At 45.4% G+C, this 27,303-nt stretch overlaps 2 protein-coding genes across 3 annotated transcripts in view; one reads left to right on the forward strand and one right to left on the reverse strand.

The window, feature by feature from the left end:
• Positions 1–16,210, forward strand: part of RELB (RELB proto-oncogene, NF-kB subunit) — a 91,217-nt gene extending 75,007 nt beyond the window's left edge. For both annotated transcript variants that reach the window (XM_068250881.1, XM_068250882.1), the window contains exons 9-11: positions 3,013–3,078; positions 6,256–6,324; positions 12,985–16,210. In XM_068250881.1, the coding sequence (XP_068106982.1) occupies positions 3,013–3,078; positions 6,256–6,324; positions 12,985–13,304 (455 nt within the window). In that variant the 3' untranslated portion in view covers positions 13,305–16,210. The remainder of the gene's footprint in view (positions 1–3,012; positions 3,079–6,255; positions 6,325–12,984) is intronic.
• Positions 11,626–26,771, reverse strand: LOC137529015 (calcium/manganese antiporter SLC30A10-like). The gene is made up of 3 exons (XM_068250883.1): positions 26,553–26,771; positions 23,409–23,792; positions 11,626–18,056 (listed from the first exon to the last, which is right to left on the reverse strand). Exons 1-3 carry the CDS (start codon positions 26,611–26,613, stop codon positions 17,482–17,484), a joined length of 1,020 nt encoding a protein of 339 aa, XP_068106984.1. The 5' UTR covers positions 26,614–26,771; the 3' UTR covers positions 11,626–17,481.
• Between the last annotated feature and the right edge of the window lie 532 nt (positions 26,772–27,303).

A 27,303-nucleotide genomic window follows, 5' to 3' on the forward strand; every position in this document is an offset into this window, starting at 1 on the left:
GGGGGGAGAATATGCTACGTACTACTGGATGTGTGTCTCTCTCTCTCTCTCTCATATCTGTCATGAAGGTACTCTGCTATGAATATCAGAACGGGGAGGCTGCTGGATCATCTGCTCTGTCAGGGGCGTAGCAATAGGGGTTGCAGAGGTAGCGACTGCATCGGGGCCCGAAGGGCCCTTCCTCAACTACAGTATTAGCTCTCTATTGGTCCTGTGCTCATAATAATCACTTGTATAGATACTTTGAATAGTGGTAATAATATACAAACTGCTCCCTATCCTCTTCTTGCGCCTGTAAGACACTGACACTGTAGTTGCCATTGGCAGGTTTTGGTGCGCTATATCAGTTATGTATAGAGTACTTGGGGGGGGGGGGGCACTGTAAAACTTGCATCGGGGCCCAGCTCCTTAGCTACACCACTGTACTCTGTAGTTTATAATGTAATAACTGCAAGCATTTTCCAAGTTTAGCTAAGATTGCAGCTAAACTGCTTTTTTATTTTGTAGAAATAAGGTCAGTAATGTCACCTTTTTGTATAATCTCAGCAGAAATCCGCTGCAACGTTACAGCTCTCCTCTCCACATCTCACTAGTTAGTCATTAGTGAGGTCAGTACTGTGCAAGAGTGTGAAGCTAATCTAATGCTGTCTGCATATAAAAGGCATTTACCACAGCAACGGCTGCGAGACAGCCCCGCCCCTGACAGGAGACTTGCCGATTTAGTGTTGTCCGGATCATGAACGATTCGGATCTTTGATCCGAATCTATTTTATGAGTCGATCATCCGAATCATCAAAATGAACGATTCGGATCGCAAAAGGGGCGGAGCCAGGAGCGACACGCCCCCTCTCAGCGGGCAGCGGGGTCCTGGAAGCAGAGCGGAGATGGATCGCTCTGTTGGAAGGGAGGCAGCCTTGCAGGGAGACAGGTAGATGAGAGAGAGGGGACATGGGTGCCACTGCCAGATATGTGTAGAGCACACATACTGGCTGCAATGTGCTGCCCATTATAGGCTGGCTGTTCCGTAGTGCTGCACAGTGATCACATGGGAAGCTTTTGGCTCAGCACAGCTCAGTAACTTTGCAGACAGTGTGATTGAAAGGCAATATAATCCTCCTGCACTCGGCACTAAACAGCTGCACTTATCTTCTGGGAATGCTTTCTTTCACTGTGCGACCTTTTTTTTCAAAGTGTACAGATGAACATATAGGTGAAATATATGTAAAGCATAATGATTGCAACATGTGGGTATTACGTGCAAACATTTCTGCTCTCTGCTCGTCCCTCCTCCCTTCTCTGTCCACTCCCTGCCCTCTGTCCATCTTCTCCCCTTCTCTGTGTGTCCACTCCCTCCCCTTCTCCTGTCCACAGACCTGTCCTGCTGTTCATTTCACCCCGAATGCTTCCGGTAGTAAAATGATCCGAGATTCGGATCAAAGATCCGGATCTCTTCAATGATCCGATTCGAATCATCCGGATCATTGAAAAGATCCGAACTTCCCATCTCTAATTGGAATGAATAGAGCCAGGCGTCTCGCGGTACAAGTTTATCTGTCCTGCGTGCAACTTCACAGGAGCTTTCTCCGCCCCTCTACACTAGGAAGGGAGCTGGGAAGAGGGTGGAGAGAGCGTCCCTGAATGACAGCGAGCTGGCTGCACAGACACAGCTGCTGCTCGCTGTAATGATTCAAGAGGAGGAAGTAATTCTGCCACAGACCAGGGCAAACGGCAGCCAGGCGGGAGGACAGACCCAGGTGGGCGCTCCGTCCAGCTGAAAGGCTCTAGGGAGAACACTGCAGATGACAACCTGCAGCCCAATTGGACAGCAGTGTCACCTGATGTGGAATTTGATTGGAAACCAGCGAATGACTGCTTTATGGCTTCCATGTGGATGGCTGGTGCTATTCTATATGTGGACCACAAATATTTACAGATGTAGCTGAAAGCATCTATAAGTAATACATTTTGTGTGTGGGGGGCCAGGAAAAAAGCCTCAGGGGGCCACATTTGTTCCACGGGCCTTAGTTTGAGGACCACTGGCTTAAAGCCTAAAGTTTACATTCTTATCTTGCAACAATTACGTATTTTTACAGTATAAGTTAAAAACATCCTAGGTTCACATACATTGGTTTGAGGATTAATGCCATTACATGCTGTCACCACAAGGTGGCGGTATGGTCAGTGGAGTCACGATTTGGGTATGCTGGATACACACTATGAATTTTCTGGTCGATTTACTGTCAGATCGATTCTTTCCAACATGTTCGATTTGCTTTCTGATCATTTTCCGAGCATTTTCCGATCGATTTCCTATTAGAGTGCATGGAAATCAATCGTAAAATGCTCGGAAATCGATCGGAAAGCAAATCTGACATGTTGGAAATAATCGATCTGACAGTAAATCGACCAGAAAATCTCATAGTGTGTACCCAGACCTAAGCTGAGCTCCACTGAGACCTAACAATACCATCAACCAAACCATGGCTTCCTTTCTCAACAGCAGACTTTAGATTTCAATATGAACTGGCCCCGATATATACATTCTGGTTATGAAGTGTCTCTAATAGCGAGTAGGTCACAGATTGCCAATAGTTGTGAGCACAATAACATACATCAATCAGACTTAATAACATAAAAAACACTGAAAAGTGAAGTGAGTAACTCGAGTTCTCGTTACACTGGCACCTATCCAGGGGTTGGGATATATTAGGCAGCAAGTGTATAGCCTTGCATGATATGTGCGGAAAACAGGATAGATGGCATCAATAAATCCTCTGGTTTTTGGCCCTGTTTTTATGCATATTAGCTGCAGAGCTCAGAGCTTACCCAGAGATGGGAGAAACTGCTGGATTCTATTGTGCCAGATAATTGGAAAAATATACGGTATATAATTTATCATAGCACATGGCTTAAAAAATGTATTTATGATCTATTCAGCATTATCTTACAGTCTACCAGTATTCTCTCCAGCCTCTGCACATGATTAATAGTGTCTTTAAAATGTTGTTGCAGATTCCTATGGTTTGTGCAGAAAAAGGCCTCGTCTTGCTTCTACGCTAGATGAGTATGCTAGTCCAGGTAAGTATTCTGATAAATAGAAACTATTATGCTGATTTAGGCCACAAAAATATAGTTCTCTAGACTAGAACATAAGTGTGCCTGAAATCTTGGACTGGAATTTGTTTAAAAAAAAAAAGGGACTGCTATGAGGTGGAAAAATGTTCACCTGGGTTACATCAGAACATAGTAGCAGTTGCTAGAAAGGTTAGTAGATTAGCAGTCATGTGCAGCATCCACAGACTGTCCTGAGTTTGTTACAGATAAGCACTTGCTTAGGGTACTTTATTTACTATCATATCAGCAATCACATATGACCCAGGCAGAAGTTGCAAGACTTTGCCTCCTTAAGGGCTGGTTCAGACGGACGTTTGGAGGCGTCGCGTTCGTTGGCGTTGCGTTCGTGATGCGTTCAGGCTTTCAGCAGCGTTCGCATTGCGTTCGGATGCGGTCGCGTTTTTTCTTCCCCTAGGGGGACATTACCCGTCGCGGTTAACCGCCCCTGGAAGCTACATGTAGCTTCCAGGGGCTCCTTGAACGCCAGTGAAAATCGGGACCCGAACGCCGCGTTTGTGCAAACGCGCATAAAAGCTTGGTACAAACACTCCCATTCACTTGAATGGGAGCGTTTAGCGCCAAGCCCCGAACGCTGGCAGTAAACGCTCTGCAAACGTCCGTCTGAACCAGCCCTAAGGTACCCATACATCTAGCGACTTGGCAGCCAATTGACCATCCGATTGGATAATTATTATTGAATCGGACAAAAATCGGTGCTGCCAGGTGCATGCCTGATCGACGATGCGACCAATTTCGAACCGTGCATGTCAATTGGACATGCTGCTAGATGCCGGGCTGTTGTGGTCGGTCAGGTGCACGGCGGTAACGGCAAGCGATATCAGGACGAGCGGCGAAACCCTTCACGCCCCTCCAAATGTTCAATGTGCCCCCTTCCTCCCATTGCCCAGTGCACTATGCATTAAGGGTTTCGTCCTTCATCCATACACGTGCCACATGTGGTTGCCGATGTCACACACTCAACCACGTTACTCCGGCAACCGTGAGTGTATGGACAGAGGACGGAGTCCAGAGGCAGTGGCGGACAAGGACAGGTAATGTATAGGCCACTGGGCACCGGGGAGGCATAGTGAACATTGGGGAAGGACAGCGTTAGGACATGGAGACAGCATCACAAGGCTGATTCTGATCAATTCCAGCATGGAATTGATCGGAAAACGGCCTGTGGTGTATGGGCTGGCAACAGATTTCTCTCCGATCAGATTCAATCAGAGAGAGATCTGCCTCTTGGTCGATCTGCCCATATATCGGCTGGTGTTTGGCCACCTTATTAGCAGACATATGTAGCCACCCTGGCGTTTTATTTCCCCTGGATTTCCGTGCAAAAAGTGGTTCAATTAATTTCCAATAGTTTTCAACCAATTTTTTTTTTGCAATCTTTTTTTATATTGAATTCAATACAGGTTATTGTATTGAATTCAATTAAAAAAAAAAAAGTGTTTGCTGCGAGATTTTGATGATGCTGTGTGCAGCCAGGTGTAGTTAGCCAGATGTGCAGCCAGGTATAGTTAGCCAGATGTGCAGCCAGGTATAGTTAGCCAGATTTGCAGCCAGGTATAGTTAGCCAGATGTGCAGCCAGGTGTAGTTAGCCAGATGTGCAGCCAGGTATAGTTAGTCAGATGTATTAGCCAGGAATAGTTTGCCAGATGTTTTGCCAGGTATATAGGGAGCAAGATGTTTGCTGGTGTGTAGGAGACAGATGTGCAGCCAGGTGTATAGGAGACAGATGTGCAGCCAGGTCTAGGGAGTCATATGTATAGGGAGCTAGGTTTTCAGGTGCCTCTGCCCCCCCCCCCCCCAACCCCATTGCCCCCTAACTGTGGCCGGATGTCCCTTCTGTGGGGGGGGGCTCCCCTTCTGTGCTGGCTGGTAGTGGCCGGCGGGGATCCCCTCTGTGGGGGGGGGGGGGGGGATCCCCATACTGTGCGTGTGCCCTTCTGTGTTTGCATTGGGGAGAGGGGCAGGTATCCCCTTCTATGGGGGCTAGTCGTGGTCGGTCGGGGACACCCCCTTCTGTGGTGGGGGGGGAGGTGGGTGTCCCCATCTATGCAGGCTGTGGGTGGCCTCTCCCTCCTCTTCCCCTATCCCTCCCTCTCTGTCCTCCCCCCCCCCGATCCCGTGTCTCCCCCCTGTAAGAAGCCCTGATCTACTCACCTGAGGGCTTTCTCCTGCGGCGGAAGCGGCACACTTCTTCCTCCATCGCGAAGTCTCGTGTTCTCTGTAATTACAGTACGCAGCTTGGTGATGTCACCAAGCCGCATACTGTAATAACACAGACCGGGACTTCGGCGATGGAGGAGGAGGGTGTCCATCGCGGCCGGCGCAGGAGAAAGCCCTCAGGTGAGTGAAGCAGGGCTTCTGACGGGGGAGACACGGGATCGGGGGGGAGACACAGGATCGGGGGGGGGGAGACACAGGATCAGGGGTGAGGGGGGGCACGGAGGACAGAGAGGGAGGGAGAGGCCACCCACAGCCCGCATAGATGGGGACACCAACCTCCTCCCCACCACAGGAGGGGGTGTCCCCGACTGACCACGACTAGCCCCCTTAGAAGGATTATACCCCCCCCCCTCACACACAGAAGGGCCACCCAGCCACCCGCACGCACAGTATGGGGATTCCCCCCCTGCCACTAACAGCCAGCACAGAAGGGGACCCCCCCCCCAGAGGGGATCCCCGCACCAGCCACCCGCCGGCACAGAAGGGGAATCCCTGAACAGCCCCACACATTCTCTGCCCCGCCGGCTGCACAGGGATTCCCAGGGTGGCTGGATGCTAGTTCTGTATGCTGTGGGTAGCACAGATCGCTACCCACAGTGTGCTGACAGGCATCCAGCCACCCTGGGGAATCCCTCCGATGAGGGAAAAGTGCAGCCAGCGGGGAAGAGAAACAAGAAATCTCCCTGGCGGTATTGACGAGCTCAGCTCGTCAATACCGCTTTCAGCAAGTTTTTTCTGGACGAGCTGAGCTCGTTAATACTGCCAGGGTGGTTAATTAAGAAAAAACAAGCGAGACAGGGTTTTGCTTGATCATCACTTACGTTCTCCGCCTTTAGCAAATCAATCGTTATGTACCTAAACGTATGCATTGCTCTCACTACTGCTTTTCATTAAATGTGCAGATCCACACGGCATTGAGGTCAGAAGGAAGCAACCAAGACGCAGTTTTGTGGATTACTTAAACCCATCAGGTAAATACCCAAAAAAGGGGTTTTCGTTCAGCAGTTTGCTTGAATAAAAAAAAATGCTAGAACTCAAACTATACTTTCCAAAGTGCACTCAGATGGTTCAAAGATGTTAGAAAATGTCCCGTAGCTGGATTGCGCTAGCTGTAAAATTCCTTTATTTTAATAATCACATTAAAAGTAATCAGTGGCTACACAAATATTAAAGCAGACCTAAACTCAGAACTTCCCATCTGCTCTAAAAGATAATCAACAGCATAATAACTTTTAAAGAAAAACATTTATTTGTTACAGCTGATATAAATCTGCAGTGTGTCTTTTATGCACGCAGACATAGGGTTAACATCCTGTGTTTACAAATTAGCTGCTCTGCTGTGGAAGCCAGCTGACACAGCTGGGGGATCAAATTACTACTTGTGCTTAGTCACAGATGAGGGGGGATTAGACAGGCTAAACTCTCTAAATACATGCAGGGTGCATGTCTCTCTGTTTCTCTTCTGTGCAAGAGTTCAGCTCCACTTTAAAGTTACACTTTGGAACTCTTTTTTTTTTGCTGCTTTCCAATTGTACCATCTCCATACAGTATAAGAGCTTTCCTACACAATCTGTTCATAGTATTCAAAATCTGTTGGTCCTCATACTACATGACAGTGGTAAAATTGGGCAATTAAAAGTGGATGTGTGGATGCCACCTAAGGCCTCTTTCCCATTGGAGGGAATCCACTGCCTGGCGGCACTTGCTAGCATTCAGTACGGGCAGTGGAGTGGTATCCTTTAACCCCTTGAGGACCCTTGGCTTACACCCCCCTAGTGACCAGGCTATTTTTTTCAATTGAGCACACTGCAGCTTTTAAGTCCTCACTGCAGGGCCGTACAACTCAGCACACAAGTGATTGACCCCGCCCCCCCCCCTTTTCTGCCCACCAACAGAGCTTCCTGTTGGTGGGCTCTTATTGCTCTCCCAATATTTTATTTTTTTTGTAAAAAAATTTTAAAATTTATTCTTAAACTGCTTGCCGACCGCGTCACGCCGATAGGTGTGGCCGCGGTGGCAGCCCCAGGACCGCCGAATGCCGATCGGCGTAAAGTCCTGGGGCAGCAGTTTGCAGGAGACCGTGCGCATCTCCTGCTCGGGGGCCGGAGCTCTGCCCCGCCTTCAGTCTCCGAGCGGCAATCGTCGTCTAATTGCATAGTACAGCGCTGCGATCATCATCAGCGCTGTACTGGGGACAGCAGTGTGACACGGATGTCCCCCTGGGGGACCTGAAGGTGATCGGCTGGCATAGGCTGAAGCCTATGACAGCTGATCACAGTGATTGGCTGGTGGGGGGAGGGAGGGTCCAGGATAAAGGTAATAAAAAAAAATAATATTTTCATAAAAAAAAAAATAAACACAGGGGAGGGGGGGGGCAATCAGACCCCTCCAACAGAGCTCTGTTGGTGGGGAGAAAAGGGGGGGGTCACTTGTGTGCTGAGTTGTGCGGCCCTGCAGCTTGGCCTTAAAGCTGCAGTGGCCCATTTTACATAAAATGGCCTGGTCACTAGGGTGTTTAACACTGCAGTCCTCAAGAGGTTAAATATAGCTGCCTATTTTTATTATAATTTTGGTATTCCTCTCCCCGCCAGCCTATGAGAGCCGATCGGGAGACTGATGACGGAACAAAGCTCCATCATTCAAGCGGAGATGCACAGAGATCTCCAGCAAAACCCCGCCCCAGGACTTGATGCCAATTGGCGTAAGGAGGTCCTGGGGCTGCCACCGCGGTGACGCCCATTGGCATGAAGCGGTCTTTAGGTAGTTAAGGCATGAATCTGCTTGGTGAATATCACGGAGTACTCCTCTTACAATCTCATCTCTCATCTTAGTGCAACGGTTTTATGGTCCGTATTGGTCACAGCTCTATCTTGGAGGTTTCCATTTTTGTGACAGTGGATCACAAAGACTCTATAAAACTATAGATATAAGTGAATTTAATTCCTTAGACTCAAGAGATTTAACTGTTCTACCTCTTCTGAAGTCAGTATATTGCAAGTAATGGAAATATCAGCACAGCGCTGCTGCTAAGAGGACTGCAGCATCTTGCTGATGATAACATACCGTGAAATCCCAAATCTAGACACCTGCAAAATGGCTACTTGTGGTTTGTCAGAAGTTGCCAGCCTGGCGAGCTAATTAAGAAGCCAAAATGTGTCTTAGGGCTAGTTCACACTACAAAGCTTTTCTAAGTGCTTTGTGATTTTAAAAACTCTTGCTAATGTTATCCTATGTGTGTGTTCTCACTAGAGTGTTGCGATTTTGTAAAAATCCCCCATTGCATTGTATTAGCGATCTCTAACGTTTAAAAAGCTCTTGTAGTGTAAATCAGCCCTTAGTGGCAGAGCAGGGATATCGACCAGGCAACCTAGGGAGATTCCTGGGGCCCAGTGGGCGATAAGGGGCCTACCTGCCACCTTCTTTGACCTCTTTCCACTTCAGCTTACCAAAAGACAATAGGGAGGGCCCCAAATCTACTACCTTGTCTACACCCCGTTACATCTTAAAGGACCACTATCGAGAAAAAATTGTAAAATGTAAATTACATGTAAACACATTAAGATAAGAAATATGTTTCTTCCAGAGTAAAATGAGCCGTAAATTTCTTTTCTCCCATATTTTGTCGCTTACAGTAGGTAGTAGAAATCTGACAGAACCGACAGGTTTTGGACTAGCCCATCTCCTCATGGGGGATTCTCAGGGTTTTATTTGGTTTCAAAAACACTTAGTGAATGGCAGTTGCTCAGTCCAACTGCAAAAAAGTGTAAAGCGAGCAGGGAGGCTGGCCAGCATCATTGTATAAATCCTGCTCAGGGAATGTCTTAATAAAGAATAAAAGCCTTGCTGAGAATCCCCCATAAAGAGATGGACTAACCCAAAACATGTTGGTAATGTCAGATTTCTACTACTTACTGTAAGTGACAGCAACATAGGAGAAAAGTGATTTATGGCTCATTTTACTCTGGAAGAAACGTACTTCTTATTTGTTTATGGTTACATGTATTTAAAATTTTACAATTTTCACAATAGTGGTCCTTTAATTCATCTCTGCTTAGTGTAAACAAACCATCTTCCTCACCACTCAACTGGTAAAGTTGTGTCTTGTTGCTGGCGGGGCACCCCTCCAGACACATCTCCAATCTGGTGGCCCTGTGGGCAGAGCATACATACAGTATGTACACCACTGTATGGGGCCAGTTCTATACATACAGATCGTTGTATAGATCCATCTCCAGGTGATTCAAGTGACAGGCAGCCTGTTGTGTTAATCAAAGTGCGGAAATCACGTCCTACAAAGACTCTGGTGGGATTAATGGAGCGGCCGGTACTTAGATAGGAGCGGCGTAAGTTAGCAGCGCACGCTATGCAGCACTATCGCGCATAGCATGCGAACAGGATTTTTAACTCGTGCTGCTCTATCTTTAGCAGCACAGCTTAATGAAAGCAGGCCAATGTGAGTTGGTGGAAGCATTCCTGAAGTCTTCAGGTGACAATGGGGTGATCTCACATTAGTACTAAAGCTTGTGTTATTGCAGCATAGCTGAACATGGTTATGCCATATGATGTAGGGATAGATTGAGAGATGGCATCATTTGTTTGGTGCCTGGGTCTCAATGGGCACCCAGCTAGAGGATAATCTGGCTCCTTATGACTTGGTGTCAAGGGATCAGAAGAAAAGACACAGAACATTTACTTTGCTTTTTCTCCTGGCAAACGCAAATCACCAGAGCTGCAGCCACTAGTGTGCGCTTAGCATTGTTAGGTAGTCTTGCCCAAGGTCTCCACACTGAATAGGGGTCGGCTTACTGAGCAGGAAGAGCTGATATTCAAACCCTGGTCTCCTGTGTCAGAGGCAGACTTAATCAATAGTGTCCAACCCAGGTCCGGTTTAAGGGGCCCTGTGGCAAACTATAGCATTGGGGCCCCCCAGTGCAAAGCTTCCCCCGCTATTACTACTCTGCTCCCCGGGGCCCTGCAAGCAGCCATAAATACCTATTAGTCCCGGCGGGTGGGCAGCGGCTGTACTCTGAGACACGCTGTCTCCCTCCCACTCTGACCCGGCGTGTCATTTGTAAACACGCGCCGGGTCATAGAGTGAGAGGGAGACAGCGTGTCTCAGAGTACAGCCCCCGCCCGCCGATACTTGTAGTTAATTATGGCTGCCATTATAGCTGCAGGGCCCCGGGGAGCGAGGGGAGCAGGCAGAATGGAGCAGGGTCGGCGCTGCGGGGGCCTCAGCAGAGGTCGGGGGCCCAGGGCAAATGCCCCCTTTGCCTCTATGGTAGCGCTGGCCCTGGTCCAGCCTGAACTATAAAAGGGGGTGATCTAATAAAAGGTCACAATCTAGAGGTGAAAGACAGCACTGAAAGAATTCAAATTTAATTTCATTAAGCAAATGTGTATTGAAAACATCTGAATGTACATTACAGTAAAAAGCTGTAGGATTAACAATGTATACAAGAGTCATATATAGGATACAGAGAAGCAGTTTGTGCAAAAGAAAAACATAACAATAATCGCAAACAGCAGGTAACAGATGTTGCATTGTTCGACAACATGGAAAATAAATCTTATACATGTGGGTTTGTTACCCATCTGTCCCAAATACTGGAAAAAAATTAATAAGGCAGCCCATGTGTTTATAAATTAGTTGAAATGATAATGTAACCTTCAACTTGGATTTACACTCTTCTAGGCAAGGACAATGTGTGGATCACCAGAAAGAAATTCACTAGAAAGGCAACGCATTGATTGGCAGCAAATTAGGTTTCTATAAGAAATGATTTATCTTACTTGGGTAAATCTCTAAGATTTAAAATAAAACCTTGAGGTCTAATGAGACCAGAGAACCCATGTTATAATGCAAAAAGTTGACCACTGTGGTCTCCTCCTGTGTCCCCCCTGTGGCCTCCTCCTGTCCCCCATTGTGGCCTTCTCATGTCCCCCCTTGTAGCCTCCTCCTGACCCCCTTTGTGGTCTCCATTTGTGTCCTCTCCGTCTCCCTTTGTGGCGTCCCCGTCCCCCTTGATGTCCACCTCAAGTCCCCCTTTGTGGCCATCCCCCATTACCGCGGGAATCACTCATCTGACTTGACCATGCCCGTGGTGATCTGCCCTCCTGGGTCCTCTGTGTGCCTGGCGTCCTCCTCCCAGTCTTCCGCTCCCCCTGCAAAGTAATAAAGCAGCGGCAGGTGTTGCAGCCGTGGGCATCACTCACCTCGTCCTTGGAGCCCGCGAGATCAGCCGCTTGTCTCTGTCTCTCCTTCCCTTTAGTGCTGGTCGCGTCACTAGAGACAAGCAGGAAGTACCGGCACTAGAGAGGAGAGAGAAACAAGCGGCTGATCTCGCTGGCTCCAAGGACGAGGTGAGTGATGCCCGTGGCTGCAACAGCCGCCGCTGCCGTATTACTTTGCGAGGGGAGCGGAAGACTGCACCGCACACACTGCAGTCTCGCCCGATGCCAATACCCAGGAACCGATCGCGGAGCCCTGCAAAAGGAGGACAACAGTGCCGCTCAGAGCCCTGCAATGCTGACAGGCTGGCTGCCCGACACGGCCGCAGACACCTTTACACGCCACCTGCACAGGCTGCCCGACACTGCCGGCAGACACCTGCACACACCTGTCTGCCACACATCTTTTCTCCATCGCCAGGCTATCCTTCCTAACTCTTTGCCGAGGCCTGTGTCAGGTGATAAACATCAGAGGCCAAACTCTAAAGGCACTGTGGCAAGTACCTTACATGACCACTGGATGCTTATAGTGTTTGGCCTCTAGAGTTTGTGGTGTGACACAAGCGCCCCGCAGAGAAGAGACAGGAGAAGGAGCCCAGCGGTGGTGAGAAACTGCGGCAGAGAGGTGAGAGTAACCTCCACTGCTGCTCCGGTCCCCGTGAAATCAAACACCCCTAGCCACACACTCCCAACCTGCCGCTGATCGAGCAAAGTTTTCAATCTGGCTGCATCGAGTTCTAGTAGATTTGATCAAATCAGCCAGATATTGAGGCAAAAATTAAACTACTGTATGGTCACCTTTATGCCATACAATGGATTTGAAAGAAGTAAAATTTAAAGGAAACCTGTATTAAAAAAAAAAGTGCCCAAATTGGGTACTTACCTAGGTAGAGGAAATCCACTGGATAATCCAGCGGCTTCCCCCGTCCCGTGCCGCCTCACCGTTCCTCCACCGAGTCTGGCCGAAAACTGTTAACAAGCACTACCTACACAGTAGCTTTTTTTTTCATGCTACTGCACAAGAGCAGTGCGTGCATACACATGCTTTGGGAGCTTGGCCATGAGCTTCAGGAGGACGTCGCTGGAATGGTGGGGTGGAGTGAGATGGGGAAAGCCTCTGGAGCTTCCCTCTCCATGGAACACACCTAGCAACCTGATTGTACAAGATTTGTGCAGTAACAGTCATGTACTGTGAAGGTCAACAGATGGAAAATAATTAAACAATTGCTTAGGTGGAACCTATTGCTATATACAGAAGTGCTACTGAACAAAGATTGTACAATCAGAGTGTAAGGTGTGATAACTGCTTTGTTCAGTGAGTTTTACCCACAGACTTGCTCTTTCAAAGTTTGTGTAAGTTACTTAGATTTAATAACTATTTTTTTTTATTCCTTTCATAGAATGTAGCCTTGGATGCAATCCAATGCCAAGTCTTGACTATAATGGGATGAATCTTTTGCCCGCACAATTTCCACTGGACAATGCAACATTTGTTGAAGACACTCCTACCAATCTAGACATTTATAGTGAGTGGATTTCCCATGACCTAGAAGAACAGCCTGCACCTTACAATCACTTTGCGGAATTTCCACAGATTGTGGAGGAAGATGCCACAGCCAGTCTGGTGGGGATTGGTCTTAGTTTCAGTGTTGCTGGAGAGCAGGATCAGCAGTACCCAGACTGTTCCTACCCAGATGATACAAGAATGGGTGGTTGTTGACCATAAGTGGCTGAAGTAAAGGAAGTTGAGTGAACTTCATGTAGCAAACATGGTCACCTTGGACTTGGAAAAAAACAGTTCAGCCACTTTGGCTTAGACATACTCTAGTGGATGACTGAGGATTATAGCACGTTGGCATTAATGGAAAACCTACTGGAGGATTTATCATCCAGGCCAAGTAAGAACATTACGGCAGAACTCCCACTACATTTTTCTTACTCCTTCCAATACGTGTTTATAGGATTGTGTGGTAAAATGGACATCAGGTTTTAGGTAACTCTGTTCATGTCACTAATATCATGATTTCTTACTGGACAGTTATAATGGAATAATAACATTGCTGTCTAATTGGAAGGGGACTTTGTGATTGACTGGGCAAAGGTAGAGGGTAGCTGCTCTTTAGTCACAATTCACTCTGTCTCTTCTGTAGAAGTTGTTTGGTTTGAAAAACAGGCACTATTTGCAGCCAATCAGGATGCCACAACCATCCGACACTGCAAAGAAGAAGGTGTATCTCCTGAACACAGTAACTTACAGCAAGTAATCAGGCACTTGTGATCCAGAATGTACCACCAGCACTGCTCAGATCAAAGTCTATGCACTTGAGGCCTCACTAGTTTGCAATATACATATAGACCTCAATTGTTGATCTATAATCAGCCCTTGCTGCATTAAGCTCTAAACCCTTTCCTACAGTTCCCTTTAAGATGAGGAATCCCTTGTAAACACTATACAATTAGATTTCATATTGATGACTTTGCTATATTTTCTGGACTTATTTTGTTAATTCCTAAACCATCTTCCATTAAAGCCCCACTAAAATTATACAAACTAGAATAGTACTGTCCTACAACTTTTACTGGCTGCTGCCACAACTTTCCATAGGCTGGGTAGGCGAGGTCTCCTCTCCTGCTTGCTAGAATGTACTTATGGCTGTCCTAGCTCACATTCACTACCAATAGTCAATGATTGCTAGGACTGCTGGAAAGAGACAGTTCTGCCATTATCTTAGAGATGGGAGCTACCCACCTAGCAGCAAGGAGGAGACCATACCTATATTGTACTATCTATGGAAATAGTGGTAAGAGTTGCAGGGCAATGTAGAATTAGTACTAACTCCAATATGTTTTTTTTATATTCCTTTACTAGGACTTTATTTCCCATTCCAACAATTTTACCATTTCCAGTCACATGTTGGACAATTTCCAACATTGGCATTTTCCAGTATAGGCCCAAAGTTGACATAGGAAAACATGATTGCCACTAGGGGAGCTATTGGCAAATAAAATCCAGCACAGTGCCAGCCCCTTTAGATCAGAGTGTCGGAGTAAATCCAACACTTTGATTGCCGCCAGCGCTTGCTGCGTCAGTAAGTTAAATACTACGTGGGCGCATTTGGGTTTGCCAGTAGGGGCACCATTGCCAAATCTAATCTGGTACAGCATCAACTTATGTGGGCCACCAGCAGCTTTAGTCCATCACGGCATTAGCAGTCCGACACTTTCATCCCCTTTGGTACCACGCTGCCCGCATAATCTTGATATTACACTGGCATGTGTACAATGGGAGCTACAGCCAGCACAAGGTAGTAGAGACCCAGCCAGATGCCTCAGCAGCAGCACTCACTGAAACACCAATGTCCATCTGTCCCCACCACACAACGGGAAAAAAGTAAGTGCTGGAAGGGTGGTGGGGAACATGGGTGATCACATAAATGGATTGGAAAGAGTTAAGAGTCCAATGTGAGAGCCTTAGCTGGCCAATGAGGCACTTTCTCTAGACTATTCGACTGTTCAGACAAGGGGTTCCACAGATCACAGGAGGTCCAATATCAGTAATGATTTATTATGGTTATTGATTTATAAAGCGCCAATTATAATTATATTATGAATTATATTATTGATTAGGGGAAAATAACGGATTCATTGGCATAGTTATAAAAGCATTTTGGCTTCTAAACATCTATTCCAGTGTTCTCCCCAGAATTTTTTTCCAGCCGTGTGGCATGAAAAAGTAGCCGGGTGGGATGCAATGAGAGAATGCAAAGCTGGCACTTCTCTGCTTACAGCATACGAGGAGGTGAACTGGTGATAGCCGGGTGCTCACCAAAACTAGCCGGGTGGAGCACCTGGCTAAAAGAGCCTGGGGAGAGCACTGTAGTCCTTAATGCTGGATGCTGCTATTCAGCAGAAACATGCCTCACAATCTTCAGCAATAACACATGGCTGCTGATCATATCATGTAACGCCATCCTTTGGGAGCTGCATACATATACAGACACCCTAAATGGTGTCCTCTTCTAATCCTCACTATCAAATACCCCAACAGATCTCTGAACAGCCCAGTCTGTGCAGAATGAGCCAAAAAGTAGTCTGATTACATTTCTCTATTTACATCTGAGCACCTGCATTTTGGTCAGCATCGTTGTGTTGCCATCTGTAGGAAAAATTGGGTGCTCACCTCGAGGGATGGTCAATGAGATGCAAATAATTTTGAGTTGATGCAGATTTATGCAACTTGAAAATGGTTTTATTGAATTTTACTCCAGCAGGATTTGATTGGTTTATTTTCAAGCTGCATACATTTGCATAATAGTGTATCAACTCGAAATTATTTGCATCTCATTGGCCAACCATACTCACCTCTACTCTAGTTTAGTTCTTGCTTTTCAGACTACCAAGGCTGCGGGGGGCTTGGTGAAAGCGGTGGCATTTTTTTTTTTTTTTGCCTAAATGTAGAAAGACTAAGTGATGTTTTATCAGTTTGATGACCTTAAAATGATCTTGATGACCTTAAAATGATCCTGGTTTTTAAACTCTTAAATTATGAAAATGAGATCTTGAAGAAAAAAAACAGTAATTTTAGAGCACTAAACTTTTTGTATTACCATTAAAAGAACCTATTTTGTAAACATCATTGTTTGTATGTGTGACTTACCAATATAAAAAGGTCAGGCTTGGGCAATCTAAAAGCATTTATAAATGATAAAGAATGTTAGTCACATTTTTAAGGTTACTCTTTAGTAGGGATGATCAATGAGATGCAAATTGATTTGAAATTATGCAAATTTGTATGCAAATGTATGCAGTTTGAAAATGGACCAATCAACTTAAACCCAGGTTTAAATTGATTGGTCCATTTTCAAGCTGCCTATATTTGCATAAAAAAATGCATACATTTGCATCAACTCGAAACAATTTGCATATCTGTAATCATCCCTACTCTTCAGTAAAGGCAATTTCTCAAAACCAGTGTAGGGAAGATTGGAACCAAACTGTTGCAATAGTGGTGCACAGTGGCCAATAGAAATCCTTGAATTGAACATCCAGCCAACTTTTGCTCCAATCTTTCCTTGCATTACTTTTGATAAATCTGCCACAATGGCAGCACCTGATTTGAGGCCTGAATTAATTTCAGACTTCCTGTAACAAAAATGCGACCTGGGGAACAGATTGCTCCATGTTTCAGTGTTGCAGTTAGTTCTTAATTGTGAATTGCATAGATGAATATTAGTACAATGCACTTTCTTCCATACGAATTTGTGAAAGTTTAAAGCAGTACTGTCCAACTTCATGGGCATGGAGGGCCAATTTTTTGCTACCAGGTTAATATACATAACCTTGTAGCATTAATTTCTGCAAAAATACATTAGGCATCTTTTTCCCTATTGAAAAACAGTTCCCCATTATTAAAATGTGCATTCTGGTGCCAACAACATCCTTGGTGGCACTGAACATCCGTATGTACTCACCTGTGAGGTGCCGCCTCTCCTGTACCGATCTCCAATCTTCACTGCAGCTCTGACTGCAAATCTCCTGCCCCATGCTGCACCCACTAGTAATGTAGTTCGGGTGATGCGGTTGGAGTGCGTGTTACTCCTCATCATCTGGACTCCCATTACAGCTGGCCCAAGATCACTCGGCTCTGAAGTGCAGGACCTGTGGGATGAATACCTACAGCACAGCCACAGAGCAAGTGACAGACAGGCCTCAGCAGGAGGTCTAGGGAGCCGGGTGTGGCCCACCAGTTGGACAGCACTGGTTTAAAGGGTTGTTAATCATTTTAAGTAATGTCTCTTTCCAACCTTTATATTATTTTTGTGAGTCGGTCCATTTACTAAATGTTATTCTTTATACACTTATTAGTGGACTGCATGATGTAATTTCATATTTTGGTCTCATGCACACACATTATTGGCTAAAACTAATGCATTACTTGAAGAATGTGTGGAGTCACAGCAGGCGTAATGGGCACAGGTAGGTCCACAAGCCAAGGCACACGGGCCTGGACTTCCAAATTCTGGCTGTATTGTCAGCTCCCTTATGCCATGGCCCTTAAACAGAACTCTGGCTTGGCTTAAAATATTTTTGTAAGCTTCCACTCCAGAGCAGTGAACATGAAGAGAGGCAACTCCATGGTCTTTAGAAAAGCCCCACATATGAAGCTCATGATGTCCATAGGGGCCACAGAGTTTATCCAAGTCTGTCTTGAGGCTGTGGAAATTGGTAGATGGAGGAATGGCCTGGAGGAGAACACAGCCATTTTGAACCATGTCTGAGAAGACAGAGGCCACCATGATTGCTATAGAAACCAAAGACAGGCCGGGGTCCACATAGTGTACAGCAGGGTGACTGAACAGATGAAGAAGCAAACAGCTGGTGAGCAGGAGAGTAGAAGGAGCCAGAGAGGACAGCAGACCTAGAACCAAGCGCCATTTTGGTTGTTGCTGTTGGGCTGTTGATACACACAGACCTGGTTTGGAGAAGGGGTAGAGAATGATGTTTTAGCAGAGAACACAGATATTTTAATATGTTTAACAGTAAACATTAAAAGGATATAAAATAATCTTGCTTAAACGAACCTGGCAGTCCTGCTGATCCTCTACCTAATACTTCAAGCCATAGACCCTAAACAAGCAAGCAGATCAGATGTTTCTGACAAAAATCTGATAAGATTAGCTGCATGCTCATTTCAGGTGTGTGATTCAGACACAATTTAAGCCTTTAAGATCAGCAGCACTGCCAGGCAACTGGTATTATTTAAAGGGAAATAAATATGGCAGCACCCATATCTCTCTCACTTCAGGCTCCCTCAGGGATACTAAACCTTATTTAATTTTTTTTATGTAAACAGGCAAAAATATGTGAGGTTTTTACCTGAAAAGTAGACCTTTGTCTGATATTTCCTTTAAAGAGGAGCGGTTAGGTATAAGGTCCCAGAGGAAAAAAAACACATATCAGTAGCTAAATATTGGCTCTACTTACATTACATATGCATTTCACTGTCCACGTTTGAATTTCAAAGAATTTTTATATAGTATTTGCAGAGAATGATGCTCCTGACAGCTCATGGCAGGTTCCATGTTTGTCTGTCTCCTATGAAGCCAAATGTGATGTCATATCCTCCTTGCTTCCTCATGATTCGACTCACAAAAAAGATCCTAATGGACAACACTACTGTGCAGTGAATATTAATTAGCCATGTGGCTAGGAATAATAGCAGACTCATGCAGTATACTCTAACGGAACATGTGCCCTGTGATTTTTCAGTGCTGTGAGTTTAGGCTGCTGTTACAAGCTGCTGTAACAAGAGCCTGTAACTTCTCACTGTGAAAGCAGCCTTAGGGCTTGATAGGGAAATGAAGGGGATGAGCCAAAGTAGTGCAGTGGGGAGAAGAGGCAGCCCCAGACGGAGCAGTGCTTTTCAGCGCTGCTAGATTTTGGCGCAGCCGGCGCCTCCATAGACTTCAATAGGAATCATTCCTATTGAAGTGCTCAGTGAGTAACGTCGGCTCCGTCAGAAGACAGAGCCGAAGTTGCTTAAAAACATAATAATTCGGCCTCCAGCAATCGCTGGAAGCCGAATTATTTCATTCCCCCACTATCCATGTCGGCCTGGAGGGGGAATAGTAATTAAATCGGCCCGGACTTGTGCAGAAGCAGGATCAGCTATATAACGCTGTATCCTGCGCCCAAGTCTACCGGCGCCGATTTCAAATGTACGCGCCCCAGAATGCTTTGCAGTATCTGTTATACGTCCTGCCAGCCTCCTTACAAGCGTGGGAATAACAGCCTTGCTGTTCAGCACACATCACAGTAAGAGAGATTTTTCACTTCAGTATTGCCTTTTTGGCTTCCTTCTAAACTGTTTAACACAGGAGAATAGAGGTTTAAATTAGCTTTTGCAGCCTGACAGTTACTCTTTAAGTGGCTGATCAGCCAAACGGTTTGAGCTCATTAGATAGCTATAAAAAACTAGATACTAGATAGCTAGAACTTGATAGCATTAGATGGCTATAACTAAAAAAAAAATACAAAACAAGTCATGCCAAAGGCTACCTTCCCTCTGGCCTTAGTACATAAGCATGAAGGTGGATAACTAACGTGTTCTTGATCACTTTCACGTTAAAGTCCCACGTTACTTACAGCAGCCAGTAAGCAGCCTAAGGCCCGGTTCACATTAGCGTTCCCTGTCCGGATCCGCCTGATCGGATCCGGACCGTATACTGTACAAACGGAACGTACGTTCCGCATAGCAATGCAAAGTCTATGCGGACGTTCACATGCGTACGTTCCGTACAGATCGGATCCGGACTCCGGACACTTTTCCAACATGCGCTATTTTTTGGGTCCGGATCATCTGGCCCGGAGCCTGACTGCATCATCCGGAAATGGAAACCTATGGGGAACGGAAAGCACGGAACACACAGGATACAAACACCTGACGTTCTACCCCACTTCCTATGCATATTCTAGCGGCCATTTCGGATGGGGACACATGGGCAGCAGTGACTAACGTGCTGGAGCTGTTTGGCAGTATGTCGGAGGTGGAGGTGAGGCCTAAACAGCGGAGGACCTGATTCTACAGGGGCACCTTCTGCTAACCGCAACAATTTTATTAGTAATTGCGCTGTTTTTACCACACGGATCCGGATGGCAGCCTGATACATTCCTGATGCAAACGGACCGGATCCGGATCAGGTCCCGATCCGGATCCGGTCCATTTGCATGCCAAAACGCAGGTGTGAACAGGGCCTTACTCACAGCACTGTAAAATCAATTGAGCTGTTCACAGTGCCCACGTTGCGGTACATAGTAACACAGCACGTTTAATCAAAGTGCTGCATGCTGTGCGTTATACTGGGCTAAGCAGCGTTAGACTGCTTGCACATGCTCAGTAATGTTGGAGGAGGAGGTCTCCCCTCCTTCTCCGCTGCCAGCCACATGGCTAATTAATATTCACTGCACTGCAGAGACTCCTGGTAGCACTGTAGTGTTGTCCGGATCATGAACGAATCATTCATTTGATCCGGATCTTTTTTGTGAGTCGAATCATCCGGATCATCACAATGAAAGATTCGGTTCACAGTGGATGTCTGTCTGGAAGAAACAGGAACATACAGAATGTGCAGTGCAGGGAAAGTCCTGTCCTGCTAGTCATTTCACCCAGTCTGCTTCCCTAGTAAAATGATTCAAATGATTCGGTTCTTTTCAATGATCCGATTCAAATGATCTGAATCCTTAAAAAGATCCGGACTTCCTATCACTAACCTGGAGCGGCTGCTTTGAGAGCTGCATAACGCAGCTTAATCTGACGTCCAACTTCAACACCACCATACGTTGCGTTAGGTGCACGTTATGCAACCATAATGTCCCCTAAAACGCAACGTCTTGGTGGGAAAGTAGCCTAAGTCTACTGGAGGTCATCTAGGGGAACTTTCCTACTAACCTGTCTCATCAGAGGGGAGAGTGGGAGGCACCCCAAAAATATAATAAAATAATATTTTACAATGGGTTAAGGTTGGCTTGCCTCCCAAGATGAAACAACGAATATACTAGAAATATATCTAGTTCTCACCTGCTTCCTCAAGCCAGTTGCAAAAGTGCCAATCGCTGAGTGCAATCAGGAAATAAAGATGGCAGCTCTCATATACTGTACCTCTTACAGTAGGTTTACAATAACTACTGTAGTAACACTATACAGCAAATGAGTGGCTTGAGATTTGGAATATCTGGCTCATAAACATAATCCATATAAACACTGAACAGTACAAATCACAACCTGAGCCACAGAATGCTTGATCAGGGGCCTTTCAGACAAGCTCCGTATACTCACCCATGCCAGTTGCCGGGAGTGGGCGCCTTCCGGTTGCGCTATAATGCAACCGAATGATGGTATTTGAACCACATGCATGTTAGTGAATACCACGTGGGGCAGTTACTGTACGGTAAAGAAACATCGCATGTCACGTCTAGCGGGTGGCTTTAGGATATGCATGCATGAGAGTAATGCCATTGTTGGCCTCTTACAGCTGGCTGTAAGTGCCTAATAAATAAATAGGAACAGTTGATAGGCAGTTACCTGCACTACAGCAAATTATCTTCTATGCTACTCACCCTCTTCCTTCATACTACTGTAGGGAAGGGAAGTGATTTTCTATTACAGCCACTAACCTTCCTCTGCCTTGTGTGTTATGGGGGTCGGGTGTCAGGGGGAGTGGGAAGTGCTATGAGATATTATAGGAGGAGTCAGGGCTGGCTTGCCAATTAATCTAATTCCTGCTTTTCTCTACGGGACATGGCTTAGGAAATGGGACAAACATAGTTACATAGTTACTTGGGTTGAAAAAAGACATACGTCCATCGAGTTCAACCAGAGAACATAGTACAACACCAGACTGCTCCCTCACATATCCCTGTTGATCCAGAGGCAGGCGAAAAACCCTTACAAGGCATGGTCCAATTACCCCCAAAAGGCAAAAAATTCCTTCCCGACTCCAGATGGCAATCAGATAAAATCCCTGGATCAACATCATTAGGCATTACCTAGTAATTGTAGCCATGGATGTCTTTCGACGCAAGGAAAGCATCTAAGCCCCCTTTAAATGCTTTAAAACCTGTGTTGTCAACCTCAGAAAAATGTTTTTACCGACCGCTCAAAAACATTTTTATTGACACCCCACGTGCAATACACTGGCAACCATGTGGGGCGCGAATGAGGAAGAAGAGTATTAATGCACGGGCTCTGGAGCGGGTTGGGGGGATGCGGCCGGGTGTTATTGTCGCATTCATGATTATTGAATGCCGTTACCGCCGCACATCTGATCAAGCATTTTGGCCCGAGATTTTACAACATGTCCGATCGATACATGCAACCAATTTTGGCCTGGAATTGATTGAATTGCTGATCAGACATGCTCTTGGCAGCACAGATTTTCATCAGATTTGATAATGATTATCGACTGATGTATGACCACCTCTAGCTAGAGCAATGTACATTCCAGAGTGACACATGAATTAATAAGCAGTAAGTGATGTAATCTACTAGGGAACAAAGAGAGTTTTTTTTAAGTGACACCACAAAGTTATCACAGACTTTACTGGCAGCCCAGATTTGTTTACTGTTTTACTGACTGTCAGTAAATTTACTGACGGTTGGCAACACAGAGGCAGGAAAGCATTGCTGGTTTGGGAAAACAGCACAATCTGCCTGGAGGGTGGAGGAGTACAGCTCCATGGGCTACATCTCCCAGCGTGTGACATCTACGTGAATAACAATAACTGGCAGAAGATGCCAGACGAGTGAAGAAGATGGCACATGTTGTACGGGCCAGAGGCAAGAGGAGCAGCACCCAGGGGCGTAGCAACAGAGGTTGCGACCGCATCAGGGCCCTTGGGCCAGAGGGGCCCCAAAGAGCCCTCCCTCAATTACAGTATTAGCTCTCTATTGGTCCTGTGCACATAATAATCACTTCTATAGATGCTTTGAATAGTGGTAATCATTAAACTGCTCCCCATCCCCTTCTTGCACCCCTGACACTGTAGTTGCCATTGGCAGGTTTTGGTGCGCCGCATCAATTATGTATAGAGTGCTTGGGGGGGGGGGGGGCAATGTAAAACTTGCATCGGGGCCCACAGCTCCTTAGCTACGCCACTGACAGCACCCCATAGGTAGGTAATGATGCTCCCCCCAACCCTGATTGGCACACATAATTACAAAGCTCCCTAATGGGGAGGTTCAGTTTGAAAAAAAAAAAAAAAAAACACTGCTCAGGTCACTTATATACACCAGATATTTTTGGTTACCTTATAGGAATATCCTTACCTTGGAAAGCTCCGGTTATAGCCAGATATATGACATTGAAGAGAAGACCCAGGACTCCAGCCACAAAGACGAGAGCTGGGCGGTGAGAGTGGTGAGGATGAACCAGATGTCCCAGTGAACCTAGAGTGAGAGCCAGACACAGGGAGGAGAGGACGAGAGGGGAGAGCAGAGAGAACAGGGTGGGAAGGCGGGCCTTGGCTTCGGAAGACAAGGAGGAAGAGTAGGCAAGGATGGTATTGGGGCAAAGTGCAATCACAAGGGATAAAGTATGGGCTGAATCAGTGAGAGTAAGCAGGGAATCTGACAGTCTACTCAGTACTATCTGGGTTAGAAAAACTGCAAAAGCAAATGTGATTAGCAGAGTATGGGACACCATCGTTACAGCTGAAGCCAGAGCAGCAGAAAGACGTGGAGGGGAAAATAAAAACAAATTGCATATCACTATTCAAAATATTGTTACATAGTGTACACTCAGTCTCATTTAATGGACATATAAACTATTGCTAAAAGCTAAAATAATGTATATAAGTGCTACACACACCACTGTAATGTTACTAAAATCTTACGTTTCCACTTCAGAGGGCAACATGCTATGATTATCCAGACACACCTCATGGAAATCTCTTTGCACGGTCTGTGCAGTTAATCTGCAGGCACATCCAGTTACCACTTTCTATTCAGGTGCTCAATCTGCTCAACTAACTTTGGAAGGATCTGCTCCCCCAACAAAGGGAAACTGACATTTTTATAACAATGCAATTTGACTGTCTCTCCTGCTGATCTTCTGCCTTGAATACTTTTAGTCTTAGACCCTGAACAAGCATATGCAGATCAGGTTTATAACTGCATTTGCTACATGCATGCTAGATCAGCTTTTAGGCAACTGGTATTGTATAAAATTAAATAAATATGTCAGCCTCCATATTCCTCTCACTTCAGTTGTTTTTTAAGGTTTGTTTGAGATATATTACCAGAGTTTGTCTTAGTGTCAAGTGTTAGTGATGAGGAATAGAGACAACTTCTTGAAAGGGTACCTGGGTGACATGTGACATAGACCCATTTGCAATTACATTTTTTACCTGAGTTTTCTCCTAGATGGTATTTTTATAACTTGTCATAAAATGCTTTTTAACTACATAACGACCGTGTCACGCCAATGGGCGTGATTGCGGCAGCAGCCCCAGGACCGCCTAACGCCAATTTGCGTCAAGTCCTGAGGCTGGGTTTTGCAAGAGATTACGCGCGCATCTCTGCTTGGAAGGCGGAGCTCCGCTCTGCCTTCAGTCTCCCAGTAGCACTGTACTGGGGACAGCCATGTACCATGTGCATATGGCCCATAATGAGATAAACATGTATGTAAAGTACAAAGCATACAAATAAAAACTGATTTGCTAAAAAAAAAAAGTACAAAACGAACAAAATAATTTTACTTTTTTTGTCTGAATGAGATAAACTTGTAAAAATTCAGGTTTCCAATTGAAAATTTCTCTTTAGTCTGATTTCAGCCATAAAACTTGCCTGTCAGAGAACAGCTGCTGAGTGCAGGGGATAGATAAAGAGGTCAATAGTTTATAGATTGGGGCTGTAATCTCTGATTTGTGTGAAACACTGTCCTTTAGCTGAAACAATCAAACATTAAACCAACTTTTTCAAATTACAAACCGAAAATAAAACCGGGAGAGTCTAAAAAAAAATACATAAAAATACATAATTTTCAAAATAGGAGAATAGATACAATTATTTATCTGATCAGTCAATTTTCAGCTCATGTTCGCTTTAACAGGGACACAGACATAAATAAAAATCCAAAAGAGCTATCTTTTCCTCATTATACACAAAGAGAACATTAACATTTTGGTTGCAATTGGAATTCATAGAACAGAAAATCTTAAGGGTGATTCAGTTTAGCAGCTTTGTTATAGGTGCCTAATAAACACAATAAACTAATGACCATATCATGGGAAACACACTTATGATTGACTATTCTAAAAAGGGATCACAACTAATAATACAAATGACTGGCAAAGCACTTGAGGCCGCAGAAGCAAAGCAGATTTCATCAGTCAATCATAACCACTGCTAATCGGATATTACTACTATTACACTATATAAAGCACCAGCATCTTACACATATTTGTTACTTTAGATTAACTAGTTACTGAAAGAAGAGGACCTGAACTCTTGCTCAGGACAGAAGGAAAACAGAGAGAAATGCACCCTGTATGTATTTAGAGAATTTAGCCTGTCTAATTTCCCCCTTATCGGTGACTAATCACAAGTGTAATTTGATATCTCTGCTGTGTCATCTCATGAATCTCCTCCATGGCAGAGCGGCTAATTTGTAAACACAGGATGTTAACCCTTTGTCTGCTTCCATGAAAGAAGAAAGTAGAAACCCTGCAGATTTATTGCAGGATTTGTATCCGCTGTAACAAATAATTTTTTTTATCTTTAAAGGTTATTATGCTGTTGTGTATCTTTTAGAGCAGAGAGGAAGTTCTGAGTTCAGGTCCGCTTAAGAAACTTGCATGCTGGAACTTGTAGTGTCCAGGCAGGTAGGACCAGAAATGTGGGTCCTGCAGCACTAGACTTCCATAATGACTGAATCATTTTGTCAGGGAGAATACAACAGGCCATATCCTAGTATCCTCTCTCCAAGGTGATCATTTTTCATCTCATCTTAAAAATCATTTCTCAGTACTTAGCAGTTGAAAAAATACTAAAAACTAGGTAAAAAGGTCACAGCAAACTCATTTTGAGTAATTTCTTGCTTGGTGGGAGCTTTAAAAAGTATTTTATCCATAAGGTGTAAAAATATCTACTAGGAGAAAACTCAGGAGAAAAGTTAGCAGGATGTGGCCCAAAGAGTAAAAGGGTACACACGCCACTTGTCAGCAGGTGTAATGTAAAGTAATGCAGGGTGACAGGTTCTCTTACATAGCCTGCTTACTTGGAGGAGGTGGGAGAGCAGGAGCAATGATTCCCAGGAATCTACTTCTAATCCATCTCACGTCCTTTGTCCCTGGCTGGAAAGTTTACTTCTCTCTCACTTACTCCCTCTCCCTCTCTCCATCTCTAACAAACACACAGTTACTGGGACTACTAATTCTCCTCCATTCTCTGCCTAGCACACATTTTTCTTACCTTGTTTGTGCTTTGCCAGCCTCTGCCTCTTCTCTGTGGTGTCTGTGGTTCCCCCCTCCATAGATCATGTGCTGGTCACACTCCCCCTTTCTTGTGTCCCAGGGTCACTGTCAGCTGCCCTCCTACTGCTCTCTGTGCTCTGCCTGAGGCTCCCCTTGGTCCACCTTCATATCTCCATTCTCTCCCCTCCCAGATCCACTCCTTGCATGAGTGCAAGCCTCCATCAGATGCTGTATGGATCACAAATATTGACACCCCCCCCCCCCCCCCCACACACACACACACACACCCTTACCCCCCACCCTCTGCACAAGCTCCCTTCTTGACTCCAACTCAGCTGACACTGAACTGCAACAAAGGCTGCTTATATACAACCATGACAGAGGAGAATGCCTATGGGAGAGGTGCCAGGATATAGAAACTCAAATGTCCCCAAATGCTAATTCACTCATTTCATAACTTCAGCCAGCATAACATAAAACCAGCCACTGTCCTCTCATCAGGTGTTCATTGTGCTCTAAAGTCCAGGTATTTCACTGTCAGCACTTTTCAGAATTACCACTATGAATGTGAATACACTGCAGGAATGTGGATTACCACTATGGAGGCGCATACACTGCAGGAATGTGATTTTTTTTTGGGGACTGAATTGATCTGACCTATAAAACGTGAACCCATTCAGCACTTGCCCATGAAAACAGCGCCCCTTTTGTGCTTTGTGCCAGGCATTTGTACGCAACTTCATCCAGCT

Source organism: Hyperolius riggenbachi, chromosome 8, assembly GCF_040937935.1.
Source record: "Hyperolius riggenbachi isolate aHypRig1 chromosome 8, aHypRig1.pri, whole genome shotgun sequence".
Taxonomy (NCBI): Eukaryota; Metazoa; Chordata; class Amphibia; order Anura; family Hyperoliidae; genus Hyperolius; species Hyperolius riggenbachi.